Source organism: Vidua macroura, chromosome 9, assembly GCF_024509145.1.
Source record: "Vidua macroura isolate BioBank_ID:100142 chromosome 9, ASM2450914v1, whole genome shotgun sequence".
In the NCBI taxonomy this organism is placed as follows: Eukaryota; Metazoa; Chordata; class Aves; order Passeriformes; family Viduidae; genus Vidua; species Vidua macroura.
In genome coordinates, this window is record NC_071579.1 from 1,059,394 (window position 1) to 1,076,839 (window position 17,446).

Below are 17,446 nucleotides of genomic sequence, written 5' to 3' on the forward strand. Positions count from 1 at the left end.
GTTAGGATCTCTGGTGGATTCTCATTTAGATCCAGTCTTGGAAAAGCCATCATGAATTCAGCAGTGTGTACACAGGTTCCCTGAGGGCTCACTGGCTTGGGAGAAGGAGGCTGCAGCTCAGTTTGGCCAGTCTCCACCCAAAGGGCAACAAATCAGGCTCTGGAGTGCAGCAGCCATTTGTGCTGTATGTGTTAAATGCCAAGAAGATGTTCCACAAAGTGTCACTGGCTGTGAACAAGAAGAGCAGAGTTAGGGGAGGGACAAGCAACAGAAAACTGCCTGCAGCCACCTTGATCTGCAAGCCAGGCAGGAAATCTCTTCTGGCCTTTTCCTCCTTGTTGGCTGACTGAAGATGCTCGAGTTCAGACACATGGGAGGAACACAAGGTTAAACACTTTCCCTTCCCTCCACTTGAGGAGGTGCATGAGAACACTGCAGTTCCAAGAGGCCTCCATCCAGGAGAGCTGCAGCAGCCAGCCCCCTGTCCCTGCAGGAAGAGGCACATCCTGTTGACTCTCCTGGCAACTGGCTGTCAGCCCAAGGCAGCCTGAGCCTGCCTTTTGTGCCTGTCTGGCCCCTTGTAAGGCTCCACTCGCACCACTTTGAGCCCAGCTGAGCAGCAAGGCACTGCCCTGCCCATTTCTGCATCAGAGACTGCACAGTCCACCTCCAGGACACCAGGTTTAGCCAAGAGTGAAGCCAACATCAGGAGCTGCAAACCCAGAAGTCACTGGCTGCCTCTCTTCCTTGTCCAACAGCTCTGAGCAGGCTGCAGCCGAGGGAAAGAGCCTCAGTGCTCATGTCCAGCCTCAGACTTTGTGAGACACCTACAACTGGCCTTTCACTCTCTCCAGATGTGTTCCACAGGGCATTACTGTGTCAGGAATGCTTCAGGATCAGGAGCAAGCAGCAATGATTTGACCCTTATCACCAGTGACACAGGAAATCAGTCTGTGCTTTCAAGGCAAGTTTTTGGGGGGTTGGCAATGGTATGTACACAACAAAGCAGTTCCACCACTTTCAGATAATCAAATCCAGACTGGAAATGCAGTGCTAATGTCAGGATGACAATCATTTTAGAGAAACTGGATAAACACTCTGAGCCCTATTTGCTTGCACAAAATACAGGATTAAATCTGTCCTGAAAAAAAGCTTGCAGAGCCCACCTGGGATGGGATGTTCCAAGTTCTCTAGGCTTTCCATGTTACTGAGAAAGGTGAAACAGCTGTTTTGTAAGAACAGTCCATCACGAGAAACTGCAGTTCATGGGAGATACAAGTTCCCAGCAAAGCTCCTCAGCAGGGAACAAACCAGGGAGATGTGTCTCCCCGCCTTTGTGGAAGGCACCTCTCCATCAACAAACAAAAGTAGATTGTCATGTCAGGAATGCTGCAGAGAGACACTCTCACTACAAGGAGACACCAGAGTGAAAGCAGGGTCAGCCTGAGGGCAAGACAGACTAAGCTCTTTAAATGCCTTGGGATTTCAGAGGAGCTCTGATGCACTGCAGGGACACAGAGGGGACGTGACACGTGTCAGTGTCACACCGAGCAGGCACAGCAAGGCCAGCGGGCAAGACAGCAGCAGGAACTGGGAAGAGGACATCCAAGAGGTGAAGAGCAGCCAAGGGATTTCTTCTGGCTGCAGGTCAATGACTTTACACCCAAAACTAAGTGAATTGAAGAGCGTGATCAAATAAGGGGAGGGAGGCTAGAAAAGGCAAATAGCACACAGTGCACAAGATACAGTGACAGGAGAACAAACATGGCCCTGTCCAGGCACTCTGCACTTGGCACCTCAGACGGGAACACTTAAGGACAGGGGGAAAAACAAGGGACTATCCCAAATAAATAACAGTAGTATAAATCACCTCCCTGCTGGGATGTACTCTCTACTTCCCAGGAATAGATGGGATGCTAAGAGTTTGGGAGACCATCAGTGACAAGCACGCAGAGAAATGACACTGGAATAGCAAATTTGGCCAAAGCAATCAACCAGGGCAATGCTAGGTACAGCATCCCTATGATCAGGCTTCCAAGGACACATCACATTCCTGTCTGAGAAGTAAAATACACCCAGTAGTTTGCTGAAGTGTCTTAGAGGTTTGCTTAAAAATCAGGCAGCTGCATCCGTCCGTCAGATAGATTGTCATGCTGATCGCCTGCCTTAGAGCACCCAATGGCTTCTGCTGGACTCCAGAAACCTGCTAAGTTCAGGTTAACACCTGAGAACACATTCCAGCTTGCTTGAGACAGCAGCACCACGGCAACACTCACCCCGACAAAGGGAATGAACTTCTGCGAAGATTCTTCGTCGGGGCTAAAGGCAAAGAGAAGAGAGTTGTTAGCAGCTTGCCTCCACCCCGGGCACCATACTCACTCCATACGTCGCATTCCAGCATGCAGCAGGGACGGACGGGATGCAAGCGCCAGTCCAACGCTCCTCTCGAGGCGCCCTGCCAGCACCAGGAGCCCGCGGGAGCACGCGGCCTACGGCAGTCCCTGGGGGGAAAGGCTCTTCCTCCCTCCCTCACGCTCCGCACAGAGAAACATGCTTGGATGGCACGGCAGTCACCACAGACACACGGCCTCCTGCTGCGAGGAAACGGATGTGTGCCACCACAACACAGAGCACTGGGCGTTACTTACTAGAACCCGAGGCGCTCTGCACGCGCGGCCTCCCGGCGTCCCCCCTCGGAGCCGTGTGCCACAGCTTGCGCATCCCCAGAGCAGCGGCCCTGCCGCGGGTTACAAGCCGTGACGCGCGGTTACTGGCGAAGCACCGGCGAGGACGCGCCCTCACGCCCTCCCTGCTGCTGGCAGCTTCCACAGGCGCGCCCTGCGTGGGAGCTCGGGCACCAGGGCACACGCCCACAGCTGAACCCGGCCCGGCAAAAGGCACGCCGGTCCCAGGAAGAGCTGGAGACAACACCACACACATCTGGAAAGCCCCTCTGCTCTGGGCCCCGCCAGGAAGCAGAGGGTGGAGAAAGGCCAGCAATGAAGGCCACAGTCAAACCTAGCAGGAATTAGGAGGAGATTCAGCAAAGACAAGAGGAGGAAGAGATAAATGAAGAGGAAGGCAGGCCAGAAGGGCCTGCAGAGCCATTGCTCCCTTCAGTGGCAACAGAGATCAGAGACGGACCCACAGGGTGAGGAGGAGACCACAGGAGCACAGCCACATGTTTGGAGAAACGACAGCTCAGCAGAGGGAAGTGACTGCACAGGCAAGACACACATTTCTCAGTGGCTGAGCACAGGAAACAGGTAGGAAGCAGACAAACACTGAGATTTCTCATGTTTCTCTTCCTCTGCATCCCCTAGTGCTCAGAAAAATCCATCCAGCATTGGTTTCATCCAGAATTTAGCTGGGAGCAGCATAAATACTGCAGGTATTTCTCTGCTGTTTCCAGCACGGATCAGAAATGCACCAAATGCACAAAGGTTGTTAACCTGTGTGATCAGCACAGGTTGGACACTTTCCTCTAAGCCTCAAGGAAAGGATGCCATAAAACTGCGGTGAACATGACTCAGCCAGAGCTCCCTCTGGTCCAAAGCAGAACACGATTTTGCAAACAGCCTCTTGCCTTGGCTCAGCTCTGCTGATCCATCCTTAAGGCAAAGCCAGGGCCTTTGCTCCCTTCCTACCTCACACCCCCAGGCACTGCACCCTCGTTGTTCTCCTAAAGCACAGGACAAAGTGGCCAAGTCCCTGATTCCGTGCTGGAAGGCAGAAAGGTCCCATCTTTGCAAACACAACTGCAGGGCCCAGCAAACACATCTCCTACAAACACGATGTTTCCAGCTCCAGGTTTGCAAAGGGAAACGAGAAAACCACAGAGATGATGGGAGAGGCACAGAACAGAGGCTCAGCTCTCTTCTCTTTCCTTCAGCTCCATGGGCTTGGAGGCCAGCAGAAAGTGAGTCCCACTCACCAAGCAAGGGAAGCACCACAGCCACCCAGTCATCTCTTAGCTACTGGGTGGCTCTGCTCTGAGCTCTGAACAACGACAACCATGTCCAGCTCCAGCAGAAAACTCATTCTCGTTCCCCTGGGAGCTCTGATCCCCATTGCAGAGAGCTCAGGGGCAATTCTGAAATAGATCTTTTGCTTCAGCCACCATTTATCACGGCCCACACGACACACAGGCTGTTCCTGAAGCAATCCAGCTGGATTTCAGCTCAGCTAACCTAGTCCTGTCACATGTCCTCCTGGGAACTCTGGTCTTGCACATGTGTCTCTGGAAATGCAACTTATCAAAACAGCTGCTCTTCTTGTGGATGAAAGCAAAGATTAGATGACCATGCTTGTTCTTCATTTCCCCTTTCATGATCTTCCCAATTCTTGTTCTTCAGGATCTCAAGATCCCAAAACATGAATTCAGAATCCTTTCACCTTGGTAACAGCTGCATTGATTCCTCCTCCTACCACAGCCCTGCAATTGAAGTATCACCCATCTCTGGAAAGGCAGCTTCCCCTCATTACCTCAGCTGCACAGACTCCCAGGCTGCAGAGGGTTAACCCCACGTGTCCAAGGATTTTTTTTTTTTTTTTTTTTTTTACCCACAGGACTTCTGAAAGCCCTGGTACCTCAGCTGTAATTTAAAGCCAGACCTGGCCCAAGTTTGTGATTTTTAGCAATTATTGACGTGTCCTCCCTCTAACCAGGAGGGTCTCAGGCACCACCTTTATTCCAGTCAAGTCCTGAAGAAGGCAACAGAAAAGAGAGGACTTTTATCACTGAAGGACTATCAGGACTCTGGGCCATTTCAGGCCAGGCACCACCACCAGCAGCTCTTCACTCATCTATGACATGAAATCTGTCCTGCCCACCGGGCAACTCCAGCTGTCTGCTGGCTAACACTGTCCTGCTTCCACCAGGGTCAAACCAAATAAGGGACAAAGCAACACCAGGTCCTCATGACACATCAGATGAGTCTCCTCTCAGCCTTCCCAAAACCCTCCTTTCCAGCACTCTTCACTTTCCTGTGGTGGGCTGGACGTAGCCAACAGGACATCCATAGTTTCTTGAGCCTTGACTCTCCTCTGCTGCACTCCTGTTGCATTTCCAGCAGCTGCCCAAGGAGTTTCCTGCAGTAACCAGCCAGATGAGATCTGCTGAGCCAGAGGAGGGACCCCTCTTGGCCAGCTGTTTTCATGTCCAGCAGCTGCTGCAGCGTGTGTTTGAGGAGAAGCTCTCAGAGCAATGACCTGGACTCTGCTCAGCCACTGCCCTGCAGGGCCTCTGAGACACACGGCAGGCAGGATCAGTGTAATCTGTGCTTCCTACTGCCCAGGAGCCCTCCAATCCAAGGGAACTGGGAGCAAGAGCTGGGAAGTGCTCCCAAAAGCTTTTGGTAAACATAACCAGGCAGGCAGTGATCCAGCCCTTGCCCTGATAAGTGAACAATGCCTCCATTTCCAACAGCCAGGCTGCTCCCCAGATTCATGCAAGGGCTATCCAGAAGCCATGTGGCATGAGCTGTGCTGGGCACTGAATTACAGTGGGTGACACCAGCCCAGCAGTTCAGCTGCACTGGGAACGTCTGAGCGCTGACTCTCAGACCTCAAATACCACAGGGTTTCTTTCAAGAAAGCAATGCAGAGAGACATCAGTGACATGCCCCTCCTGGTGAGAGGCCCACCCCATCCCCACAGTCTCAGCTCCCCAGGTGTTGCCTGGATTGCCCTGTTCCTTCAGAATTCAGCAACCAGGACTTCTCCCAGAGCTCACAGACAGAGTCAGTCACCCAGTGTAACTCAGAGGAGCTGCAATGGCACTTCATTTCCTTCGTGAACCCCTTTCCTCACAGCCAGACCCCCTGCTTTCAGGTAAGGTCAGCAGATGCTGCAGAAGACCAGGACAAAGCTTTGGCACCATTGCAGTCCATCACAGGCAGTTCATGCGCCACCCTTTGCCATGACAAACAGAACAAGGGCACGGGGAGAGAGCGGGGTCAGTCAGAACAGGGACAGCTGGCAAGAGAGATGTAAAGCAGCTCATCACATACAGCTACATCCTAGAGACCGGCTTGGCTTTCCTTGCACCACTAGGACTTGTTTAACAGAGCAAATGCCAGGATTCTGGGAGATTTCTTTTGCAATATATTTGCAGGTAGTGCTGCTTGTTTCCACCTGGACCACTGCCTTGAAAGCTGGCCTTGGAGAAGCCATTCACCTCTGGCCTCAAGGGGGAGGGAGTTGCAGTAACTTTGTGTGCTGAGTACAAAATAAAAAATGCCCAATAATCATATGATTCAAAGCAGGGGACCCTGCAGAGCATGGGGGTTTTGGAGAGAGCACAGCTCCACTGCCAGCACACATCTGTCTTCTCTTTCTTAAGCTCAGAGAAGTCCCATACATTTGGGATGCTCCACCAACAAGAGACTAGTCCTCAAATTTTTGATTACAGGGAGGAGATTTGCTGGTCTGCACTCGGACACTGCACAGCTGATCCTACCCTGAGCCACTGAGTGCCACCTACAGCACTCCAGTTCCAACAGATGGGAACTGAAAAGCCTTTTCTCAATCCTGATCCTTCTGGAGCTACACTCTATCTTCTGATGGCTAAGGGAAAAGGCAAGGGGGAAAAAAAAAAAAACGCCTTCTCCATGTTGTACTGCTGTAAGCTGTTCTCTCAGTAACTCCTTAATTTCTACTCAATCTACATCCTGGGAACCCAAATGTGTGGTCCAAAGGCACGGCAGTCACTTTCAATGATGCATTCTGCCAGCAGATGCCATGGTTTCAAGGCAGTGAGCAGAACTCAACCTAAAGCACAAACTGTGCATCCCAGACCCGCAGGAGCTGTTAAACAAGGCACAAATCACTGGGAAAAGAGAGAGGAGCTGGGAGAGAGAACCTAAAAGGAACTGATACCTTATGGTAAAATCAAAATGAAAGCTCTTTTTCCTTTTCAGGAAGCAACCAAAGAAAAAGATAAATGTGTTATTATACTTACAACAAAGTATACATTTGTTTAGATAGTGCTAATGGAGACACAATTTCTGTGTTATTTTTAACAACATCCTCCCTAAGTTGCTGCCAATGACAGAGACCCCCATTCCTAAAGGAAGGCACACAGGAGACAACTGCCCATGCTCCACTGAGAGCCTCTGACTCACTCTCCTTTGCTCACGGGGTACTGACCTGAAAGCAGAAGTTATTTCAAGGCAGAGACACAGAAATACAGAGAGATTGCAGGTTATGCCAGAGTCTGATTGTGGGTGTCAGCAATCTCTCTTCCCAATAACCTCCTAAATGAAAACTATGAACAGCTTCAGGTGTGGCACCAGAGTCCAAAGGGTGTCAAACCCAAATGGATCAGACCAGCCTGGTAAAGTGGTCCTGCACACTGCTGGGAGGGGTAAGGGCAGGGGTTGCTCAAATACATTTCTGCTGTTTTCCAGCAAAGTGCTAAATTGACCTTCTGGACACATCAGAAACTCAAAACCTTTAAATGTGTGCTAATGACAAAAATGAAGCTGTAACAGAATGGAGGAGGCAGTGGAAAGCAGTGCAGAACCCAGCACCTGAAGGGTGCAGAGGAAGAACCAGGCAGCCTCAGAAGGGATTTCCACTGCACTGGGGTGTCTGAGCTCCCTGCTGGTAACCAAGGTAAGCCTTCACACCAAAAACTAAATGCAAAACTGAAGGCAAGAGCTTCAAGTGCTCTGTAGCTCTCTAAATTTCACCCTTATTATCATGTTAACTTTACAGAAGTCCACAAATACGTGACGAGCCTAGGCTAGTCTCTTTTACATGACTAGTCAGTCTGGAAATACAGGAAAAACATGTAGAATGGGTGAAATTTCACTGAATCATTTCTGCACAGTAATGTGAGAGCAGACAGGAATTCCACAGGAATGGAAAAGAAATATACTATGACAATTTCCAGAAAGGAGGGGGAAAAGTGACACTACCTACACTTTCAATTTCTCCCAATTCTTAGGCAAATGAGAAGCACCAGTAAAGGATGTTAATGGCTCGAAAATGAAAAATCAAATAGAAGTAATTAAAAATTAACAACATCCATGGCTCACAGGGAGTTGCTAGTCCCTAACAGAGAAAACTCACATCAGCTGAGTTCAAATCTATCATTCTCCTCTGTCCCTTGATAAGAGTGCTTCTCTACCCTTCAGTGACAGTTACTCTTCTTCCTGGACCATGGCCACAGGAGGCCCTACATACTCCTGAATCTTGTTTTCAGGCCCCAATTCTCCCTCCTGCAGCCTGCTTATCCCTTAAGAAAAGCTGAAATGAAATCTGGTGAATGTCAGCCCTCCTCAGCAGGAGTCCTAGTAGCTTGCCAATCAACAAGGATTTTGTCTCTCCTGCAAGAAGCTCCGCTATTTACACTCCAAAAAGAAAGGGGCTTAGTTCCCTAAACAGCAATGTAAAAAAGGTCAGGTCTCACAGAAGATTCTTTGTGAGAGAATGCCAAGGTCCAGTCTTACACACCTAAGGTTGCTGTGGTGAGAGATCTCTGGAACCTAAGCACATAAAACCTGTCCATCCCCATCCTGCTTAGCCTGCACTTCTCCAAACCTCTTATATCTTCAAAAAAAAAAAAAAAAAAAAGAATCTCTGCACTTAAAGTAACCCTGCTGCTGCAGATTCATTGAGTGGGACACACCGCTGGGTGCAGGCTCCCAAGGGCTTTGCCGTTTGGTTTTCAGACTGCTGGCATGACATGAGAAAAGCACTTTGCTTTCAAGCAGCTGCTTGTGCTGGGAGCCAGCAGGACAAGGGGGTCATACCTCTTCTGTTTGTAGGTCAGCATGGCTTCAGCAATGGGCAGCTGGTGAGCACAGTTTGCCCCTGCTATGTACTGGGTTATCCGGGACACGACGTCGGGCGCTTCCGAAACTGCAGAGAACAGAGGGAAAAGCATTCAAGTGACTGCTCAGAGCACTGCCAGCCCTGTCCTCCATCTGCTGGTGGTGCCCAGCCAGCTGCATTCGGGCTGCACCTTGCACAAGGAGCTCTGCCTACCCCAGAGCACAGTAAAAGTTGAATCTGTACTCAGCATTTCTGACCGAATCTGGGGTCTTTCAGATTTGTTAAAAGCTTTTCTTTGTACCTGCCTGGAGTCAGCTTTAGACTTTTTCATGCCTTGGCTGCAGGTATCTGCTGAAGAAAGTGCCTGGCCATGTCTCCCAGGTGAGCTGCTCTGCCCACACCAGCACTGAGCTACCTGAGTTTCTAATGAACTCATGGCCTTGCTGAGTTGGCCAAAAAGACTGAGGGACACACAAAGGTAGGAAGAGCACAAAGATCCCATGATTTTGTGAGACTGTGGTTCATTCAAGCTGACACAAAGACATTTCCTAAATGCCTTCCATATTTCTTTAGTTTCAACCAAAGAGCCTCAACTGTGAGATCCCAGGAACACAAGTGACCTTCACCAGGCACTTCCATACTTTACCATGGGCATTTTAACCCAGACTCTTTGTATTTGAACAGTGAACTCGTAAGAGTTATGGTTCTCTGCCAGATCTTCTTGTGCCATTATGGAGTTCCTGTGCAGTTGCCACCACACAGACCAAAATGCAGAATGCACAGTCTGCACTAATCAAAAATGAGGTGAATTTTTCCTCACAGCATACAACCAGCTAAGGAACAGATATGGCTCTTTCTAGATTCCTATAGGTTACGAAGTGTTCCTAATTCAGACACAAAAATCAAGTCTGTATTGACAGTCTTCTGCATTTTCAAGTGCACAAAGCAATTAAAGGAAACCAGTTTCCTACACCAGTTCTTCCCTGAATTCAGGATTAAGGGAAAGTGTAGCTTGGATAGCACACTAGGAGATTTCTAGTCCAGCCTCCTGCTCCAAACGGGGCTGACTTCACCTTCAGAACAGGCTGCCCCAGGCCTTGTCCAGCCATGTCCCCCACTGCTGGAAACAGCTCTGAACAATTACCCCTGAAGAGGTCTCTCTCTTCCTCTCATGGCTGGAGGACTTCCAGGAGCATCCTGGGAATCTCAGGAACTCTGCAATTCCAGCAGGGAGAACCACATTGCACACTCATGGTGCTACACAAACTCCAAAGCTTCTTCCTTCTAATGAAATTTCTGTGGGTAATGCTGCCCACAACAAATCTTAAGCCTTCACGTAGCCCTGAACGTTGCAAATCCTCCTTTCTCCTGTTCCTTTCCGCTCTTGAAGAGATGGAGCAAGACACTGCAAGCATTCGTGTTTTAAACAAATTAATACTTTAACTGAAGTAAGGCTTTGATCTTGCCTAGAACAAACTCAGATCAGAACAGGAACTTGTAGGTCTGACCTAGGGCAGCTCCCACTTGTTACCACATTGGTGAAGAACAAAATTCTTCTTTAATGAGAATGTTTTCAAGTCTGCTGGCAGGTTCTTTCTCACACACAACTAACAGAAGTTAATCTTCTCAGAGCTTCCAGTTTTCCAAACGTTTTAGGCTGCACAGTTCCTGAAGGAAAGCAATGTACTGAACTTAGCAGCGAGACCTCCTCATCAAAGAACAAAGCTGAGAGCTAGGTAAGAGCAGCATGACTCACAGGCAGCTAGCTAGTGCCTCTGGGAGCCAATAACTGTTTGCAAACCACCATGGGCAAGACTTAGAAAGGTCAGCATCTGAAATGGGAATGTGGTGGAGTGAGGAGAAAAGAGGAACAAAAACACTTGTCTGCTTCCTCTTGTATTTACTTGACCTCTGCTAAAATTACTCATTCAAGCTTTTCATCCCACACAGGCCAGACAGACACAGAGTCTTACCAGTGGTCTGTGCTTCAAGTTTGTTGAACAGATCTCTCCAGGCTAGATCTTGGAAGAAGTTGTTGTATCTATAATCTACAGACCCCAGATACTTGGCCACTGGGTGAGAGCCTAAGAAAGAAAGGAAAACATGACAGCTGTGCTCTCCAGCACTGAACACAGGCATAGGTTTGATCTGTAAGGAATTAAACTCCAAAATCAAAGCCACACTAGACACCTCAGAAATAAACTTCTTCAATTATAACCAAGTCATTTAGTCCAGCTTATCTCTATAAGAGCATGCAAATAGACTTCCCAGTGCAGATGCTTCAACACATGGCTATCTTTCACCTGACACCTTCCCCCTAACAAACTACATTTTAAAAGGCCAAAGAAAACAGGACTGGGAAACTGCTGAGGAAAGAAATGATTTGGAAGGCACAAAGGCTCTACAGCTCTCCATGTCAGCCTCTCAGTTTTGCAAGCAGCTCTCCCAAACAGCCCTTCCTGCCCACAGGCTGCACCACAGCCAGGCCACCTCTGCCAAGAGGGGCCAGACCCCTTTGTCCAAGCACCACTTGCACCCCCACAGCTGTTATGCAACACTGAGAAGAGGCAGTTGCACCCAGGCAGGAAGAAGAACCCATGGAGGCTTGTTTAGTCTGTGGACATGAGCTATGAGCTCAATAAATATGTGGTAATTTGAGACAGAAAGCAGAGCCCCAGGATTACAGCACCCACTGAGCACTGGCACATGCAGCAGGTTCTGCTTACTCTGGCTGAGCCTTGTGGCCCAGCTCCTCCATGAGCATGGAAAGACCTCCTTGCAGAAGCTTTTTGTGTCCAGCCTCCAGTCCTGACTTCATACTTACAGTGAGCAGGACAGGGAAAGTGTTCAAGTGACAAACTCTGCCCTGGGAGGTGGCAAAAAGCTGCCACCTTCCTTTTAGGCCATCTTTGTCCCCAAAACAGACAACACCCCCTAGCAACTACCTCTACAGTCTTTGAACACAGGAGAAAAAGTGTGCCAGGCTCCCCCTGCCCAGTCACCACCTGGCAGTCACGCTCAGCACCAGCCCTGTACACTTACACTCAGCCATGAAGCAGCCTCAGAGCTCCTCTTAATCACATTCTTTTCATCCTTCCTGCACACCAAGCCACACTTGCAGACAGTCGAGTCACCAGCTGGTAACTGGAAACCTGAAAAATCCCTTCAAGATGTCCCCAGCTGCTCAACTGTACTCACCATGGGCCAGGAAAGCTCTGGTGGAAAAAAACCCCAAACAATAAACCCACTGTCTCACTGCTCCAAACCTCCAAGCTGATTTCCAGCCTGCAAAGAGAGGTGAAAGCAGGAGGTCCCTCTGAGCTGCCCTCACTGTCAGTGGAGACTGGGACCCATCATTTCCCCTGCAGTGGAGTTTTGAGCAACACACATAGCACAGCTCTGCACCATCTACTGGAGAAGCTTTCCCACACACTGCACCTGGAAACAAGCAGTCAAAGCAAGGCTCCCAAGAAGTCCTACCCACAAGAGCTACATAAAATGTTAAAATACCTCAAACAGCCAAAATAACCCCCAACATTTTATTTTCCCCTTTTCAGCTGTTGATGTAGTGTTTTAGACAGCAAAAGAGTCTTACAGCCATGGAATCAGTGGCATGGAGCAGGAGTGAATCTCCCAGTTCATATGTCTGCAGACACGAAGCATTTCTGATTGCTGATAAACCACTGAAGGTTGACCCTTCTGTCACTGGAGTGTGTACTTGTGGAATCAGAAGGTAAAACCATCCATGGAAAAAGTCCACCAACCCTAGTTCAAAGGTATTGCAAGCAGCAGAGAGGCTTTTCCTTTAAGATATTTATGGCATGGTCACCATTCTGTCTTTGGTGCTTTTTCAATTGTCAGAAATGAGAGGTGGCTCCTCAATCACTTTAATGAACTGCCAGAGAGCTGGCCAGAAATAAGCACTTGATCCAATCAGGAAATACTGCAGACTTCTATGGAAAAGATCCTGTTAGAGAGGTTTCTATATTTATAGTAGAATCTAAAAAGAATTCACAGTTCTAAAGCATTTCATTATCAAAGTGCCTGGTTAATTTTTTTCTTTTTTGATTACAAAACAAGGTTTGAAGATTAAAAAACCAACCTAAACCCAAACACTAGCTAAATCTTGCGTTTCACTTTCAAAGAGAGAGTATTTTCAGGTCATTAAAAACTGCAGGACACAAAACTCTTCTTCTGAGGCCAGGAGACAGTCAGCAAGTGAGCAGCAAAGTCTCAGACACAGATTCTCATTCAAATCACATTTAACCTTGCAGAAATTAATTTTTTTGTTGTTTTTACTCCCTAAAGGGCTCTCTCTTCTCTTCCTGCCAACCACTTTGGAAACTTAATGCCTTTTTTTACAGAAGGATCCAGTTCTTTTCCTGTGCCTTTTTTATTTAACTTTTGCAAATGCCACCACTGAATGGACAGCCTAACCCCAGTGTTCATGGTGCTGGGCAGCAGCTTCTGATTCCTACAGGAACTGCCTTCAGCTGCCCCCAAACCCAGAAAGCTGAAAAACACTGGCAAAAAGTGCTTTTTGAGTGTTCTGTTGCTTACATCACTTAAGTGCTCTGTCCACACAAGTCAAGCCCTGGAGCACACCAGCAGTGCCCAGATGTCCCTGCCCACAGCACCAGTGACTCCCCTGCTTCCCAGGCCTTGCCACCACAACATTCCTCATGTTTCTGACTGCACCAGGACCCCTGGTGCTGCTATCAGTGCACTCTACTTCCCTCACCACAAGCAATCCAAGCTGGGGAATGTTCCAGCCAGGCAGGCTTGCTGAGCTGCTGGAAGGGCAGAAATAAAATGTTGGAAAACTGAGGGAAAAACCTGAGCAGACCAGAACGAAAAGTAAAGGTCAAGAGATGCATGTAATTTGAATAATTCAAATTCTCAGCAGTTTCAGAGCCTTTTAAAAATTTTCTACCTCTCCTCTTAACATTTTCTGAGTCAAGCCCAGGGAGGCCAGAACACTTATTGCTTTGGGAAACGTGGTGCCCACTGAATTTAACATTTCAGCCAGGGAAAAGGGTTTCCAGAACAATATTCTGTGCATAAGAGTCTCCCTGTATGGGGGAGGAAGTACTTAACCCCTTGCTTCAAACAAAAGGCTTACAAGCAGACTTTGGCATCAGGAACTTACAGGCGAAATTCAGTCACACAAGAGCAGCAACACCAGCACTACACAGCCATGTAACAATTTGCCCCATTTAACCTATAGCCAAAGCTCCAGAAAGGCTTCTCCTGAGGGAACACAGCAGATTTCACCCATTCCCCTTCCTGTGAAGAAACACCATTCCTTATTTTACCTAGAGGGATGATCAGAAATTTCATGTAGCCGAGCCAGTCGGGGGTTTTGTGAGACAGCTGCTCCACAAAGAGCCTCAACACAGCACTGAGGTAATTCTGGGCTCCTGCCACTGCAATTTTTATTGGGTTTGGAGGCTGTGAATTGCAGTTACAGCTAGACAGAAAAAGAGGAAACATATTTGTAATTGTGCCTTCGACCACGTATTTCAGAGCAAGCAGCAAAAAAAACCCCAACTGGTTAATAACAATTATAGCAGAAGACAATTTGTTCAACACACAAGGCAATATTGCAACGATTCTCAGCAGCTTAAAACATTATTAATAAAATACAACATTCTTCAGTAATTTCTTAATTGTTCTCCCTGCTCCTTCTTTTGCACATTTTGATATTCTAAAGGGCTGGGCTCAGCTATCTAGGTTAGGATGTACCTACTAACTGCTGGTCAGAGAACACACTCAGGTAACCACAGCCCTCAGCAGGTAAGTAGGGAGTGCCTTTAGGAACTGAGGAATTAATCTGGGAATTGCTCGGAAGGGAGAGCAAGAACTATTTAAAACCCCCTTATTTGTTTTGCACGCTTCAGTGGGGCATGCACCTGACCCCTGAGGCAGCCTCCAAGGTACAGTCTCTGATATTCCCTGCTGCTGGTGACTTGCATGCCCCACACGAGGCAGAACTGCAGTCCCCTGCAGGGGTGGTGGGTGCTGAAGAGCCACACGGCTCTTGAAGAGCCACACAACTCTGACTTCAGGAGAGCACAGTGGAAAGGTTTCATGCAGTAGCTGAGGAATGAACTCCCTGAGTCGTGGGGCACAGGAGCTGAGAGGCTTTTGTAGAGCTGAGACAACACAGGCGAGGTGAGAACTTACTATCTCTGTATCCTGGAGACAATTGTGCTGAAAGCTGCCTGAATATCAGCAGAGGAACATGTGCAGACCACTGGCAAGGTGTGCTTTTGCAAGACATCTGAAAGGTACTGAGGAGAGAACAGAACACTTTTTAGTCCTTTCTTTCGGTACAGTTTACCACAAGAAGAAAATGTGCCTCTCCCAACCTCCTGGGTATTTTCACATCCACTCCTGGGCGCTCTCCCTGTGCCTGAAGGTGATATGGCTATTTCACAAATGCCTCCTCCCTGCACAGCAGCCAAAGGAAAGCTCTCCTTCTAGAAAAATGGCAACATCTTCTTGACAGGCACAACACCATGTCCCAAACGTGCAGCACGGTTTTTACAGCCACAGAGGGCAGGGCCAGCAGACCATTCACTGAGCAGACAGCACTGGGGAAGAGCAGACACTCTCTACCTGCCTGCTTCTGGAAGTGCAGCTGCATCTCTCTGATTTCCATTTTAAAGAAATGCAATGCTCTGCCCACCCTTAAACACTGAAGAAAGGGAAGGGTGCTACCACACACAGGTTCCTCGTGAGGGACTGTTTCCCCTCCATGCAGGTGATGGGGACACCACAGACCCCAGGTACACATGGACATAATTATAGCACTCAGTAATTATCTCTCACTTTCAATTTCTGCATGACTCATCTATAAACCTCAGTCCATATCCTTCATGCCTTCTGATACTGCAGGCACAAGGTGCCAGAACCCCTGGAAGAGGATCTACAACATCTTCTGTCTGTCTCTAGAAGGCATTTCTCTGTCTTCCAAGCATAGGGAAAGTGGAACCAGTAGCTCAGATGGTATTTTTGCTCTCTCACACACTGAGACCCTAGTTCTTCCAGAAGCAGGAAACCAAACCAGACAATAACTCCACAAGCCTGGCACAAGTTCCCCAGGCAACAGCCACCCAGCACATGTTCATTGGTCCTCTTCCTTATATATTTTATTGCTTTCTTAGAATAAGGTTCCAAAAGGAGCAAAATTTGTTCCAAACTCGTAACAAACTGCTCCATGCTGTCAGCAAAAGAAAGTATTGCTCAGGGTTTCTCCTTAAAACAACCGTCACTCAGCAAGGATGGGGTGGTTCCTGCAGCAAGCAGTCACAGGCACATGTACATGCTACAGAGCTGATCCAAAATATTTTCTCCTGTTCACCACCTGTGCTCAGAAATCTCAGCCTAAACCACCACAAGGTCAGATCTCTCTGCTTCCTTTGTCCCAGTCTACCACGCTTCAGGAGGCTTTTGAGTGCAAGGGTTTTGCCATATTCCTGGTGTGCTGCTAACCAGAAGGAATGGCACTGCTTGGAGGAGAAAAAACCTCTGTGGAAAGGCTCAGGTGGCAAAGCTTTGTAAGATCCCAGCATCTCCTGGCCACATGAAATCCAGCCTGTGGGCACTGAGCACTCTGCAGGCAGCAGAAACCGCTTGGTTAGTGCAGAGCTCAAGGCCTTTCCATTCCTGAGGAAGAGCAGTGCAGGAGAACTGTGCTCCAGGTAATGTCTCCTGCCTTTACCTGGCCTTGCCAGTCAGATGTATTGACAAGAATAATGTTTTCTGGCAGCTGGTCGTCGGAAACCAGGATGTGATTCAGTTGATCGTACACAGTTTTCCTGGGGATCTGGAAATAAAGACACAGAAGGACCAGTAAGAGGTGTCAGCTCTAGCCATCAAGCCACCAGCTCCAGCTCTTGCAAATGATGTGCATGCTGGCCAGTCACCCCATCAGCAAAGGAACACTGGGCTGCTGGGACTGACACTCTGCAGCTTCTTCAGTATTAGCCACCATGGTTTTGCTGGCCATTACTCTTTCTGCCCTGCACTTTTACTTCCATCACTTTATACCAACTAACAGCAGCCCAGGAACTTAAGATTCATAAAAGCCAGGAACAATCTCCTTCAAGGAGGGAAATAAGTGAGTCCCAGAGCTAACAAAAGCATGGCACATATGCTGTGCACAAGACAGTCCCTAGCAATCTGCCTTATCTCAAAGGAGTAATTCCTCAACACACCCCTATTCATTTCTCATTCTAACAATCTCTTCCAGTGCTTTGAGTTTATGGCTGGCTGACAAAGCTACAAGCTGGCAAACCCCAGCAGACTGGATGGAAGATAAAATTTTAGCCAAGACATAAATTCCCTCCTTCCTGAAGCTGCAGGGCCCAGTTCCTTCCCAGCAGGGACAGAGCTTGAACCAGAAGGAAAAGGAGACAGTGGAGAAGAGGAAAGCTGAGTGGCTGGAGGGCCAGCAGTGTCATGCACACCTGTAGGTGGTGCCGGGTGTCCGGGGAGCGCTCGTTGTCCAGGCTGTTGGCTCTCTCGTTCTGCGGCCTCACCGGCTGCCTCTCCTTCAGGGACGTGCTTCTGCCCCGGCGCCCCGCCTGCTTCCCTTCAGACCTGCTGCAGACACGTGCTCACATTCCCAGGGCAGGCACACTTCTGAGTGAGACACAGC

General features: G+C 48.7%; 1 protein-coding gene across 9 annotated transcripts in view; it reads right to left on the minus strand.

Annotated features, from left to right (window-relative positions):
- Positions 1–17,446, minus strand: part of PACS2 (phosphofurin acidic cluster sorting protein 2) — a 76,433-nt gene that overhangs the window by 13,471 nt on the left and 45,516 nt on the right. For 5 of the 9 annotated variants that reach the window (XM_053984973.1, XM_053984972.1, XM_053984970.1 and 2 more), the window contains exons 13-19: positions 17,256–17,391; positions 16,508–16,612; positions 14,968–15,074; positions 14,097–14,251; positions 10,755–10,865; positions 8,760–8,868; positions 2,277–2,319 (exon numbers count right to left, since the gene is read on the minus strand). In XM_053984973.1, coding sequence (XP_053840948.1) covers positions 2,277–2,319; positions 8,760–8,868; positions 10,755–10,865; positions 14,097–14,251; positions 14,968–15,074; positions 16,508–16,612; positions 17,256–17,391 — 766 coding nt within the window. The remainder of the gene's footprint in view (positions 1–2,276; positions 2,320–8,759; positions 8,869–10,754; positions 10,866–14,096; positions 14,252–14,967; positions 15,075–16,507; positions 16,613–17,255; positions 17,392–17,446) is intronic. The other 4 variants (XM_053984977.1, XM_053984971.1, XM_053984969.1 and 1 more) reach the window with 2 other exon arrangements.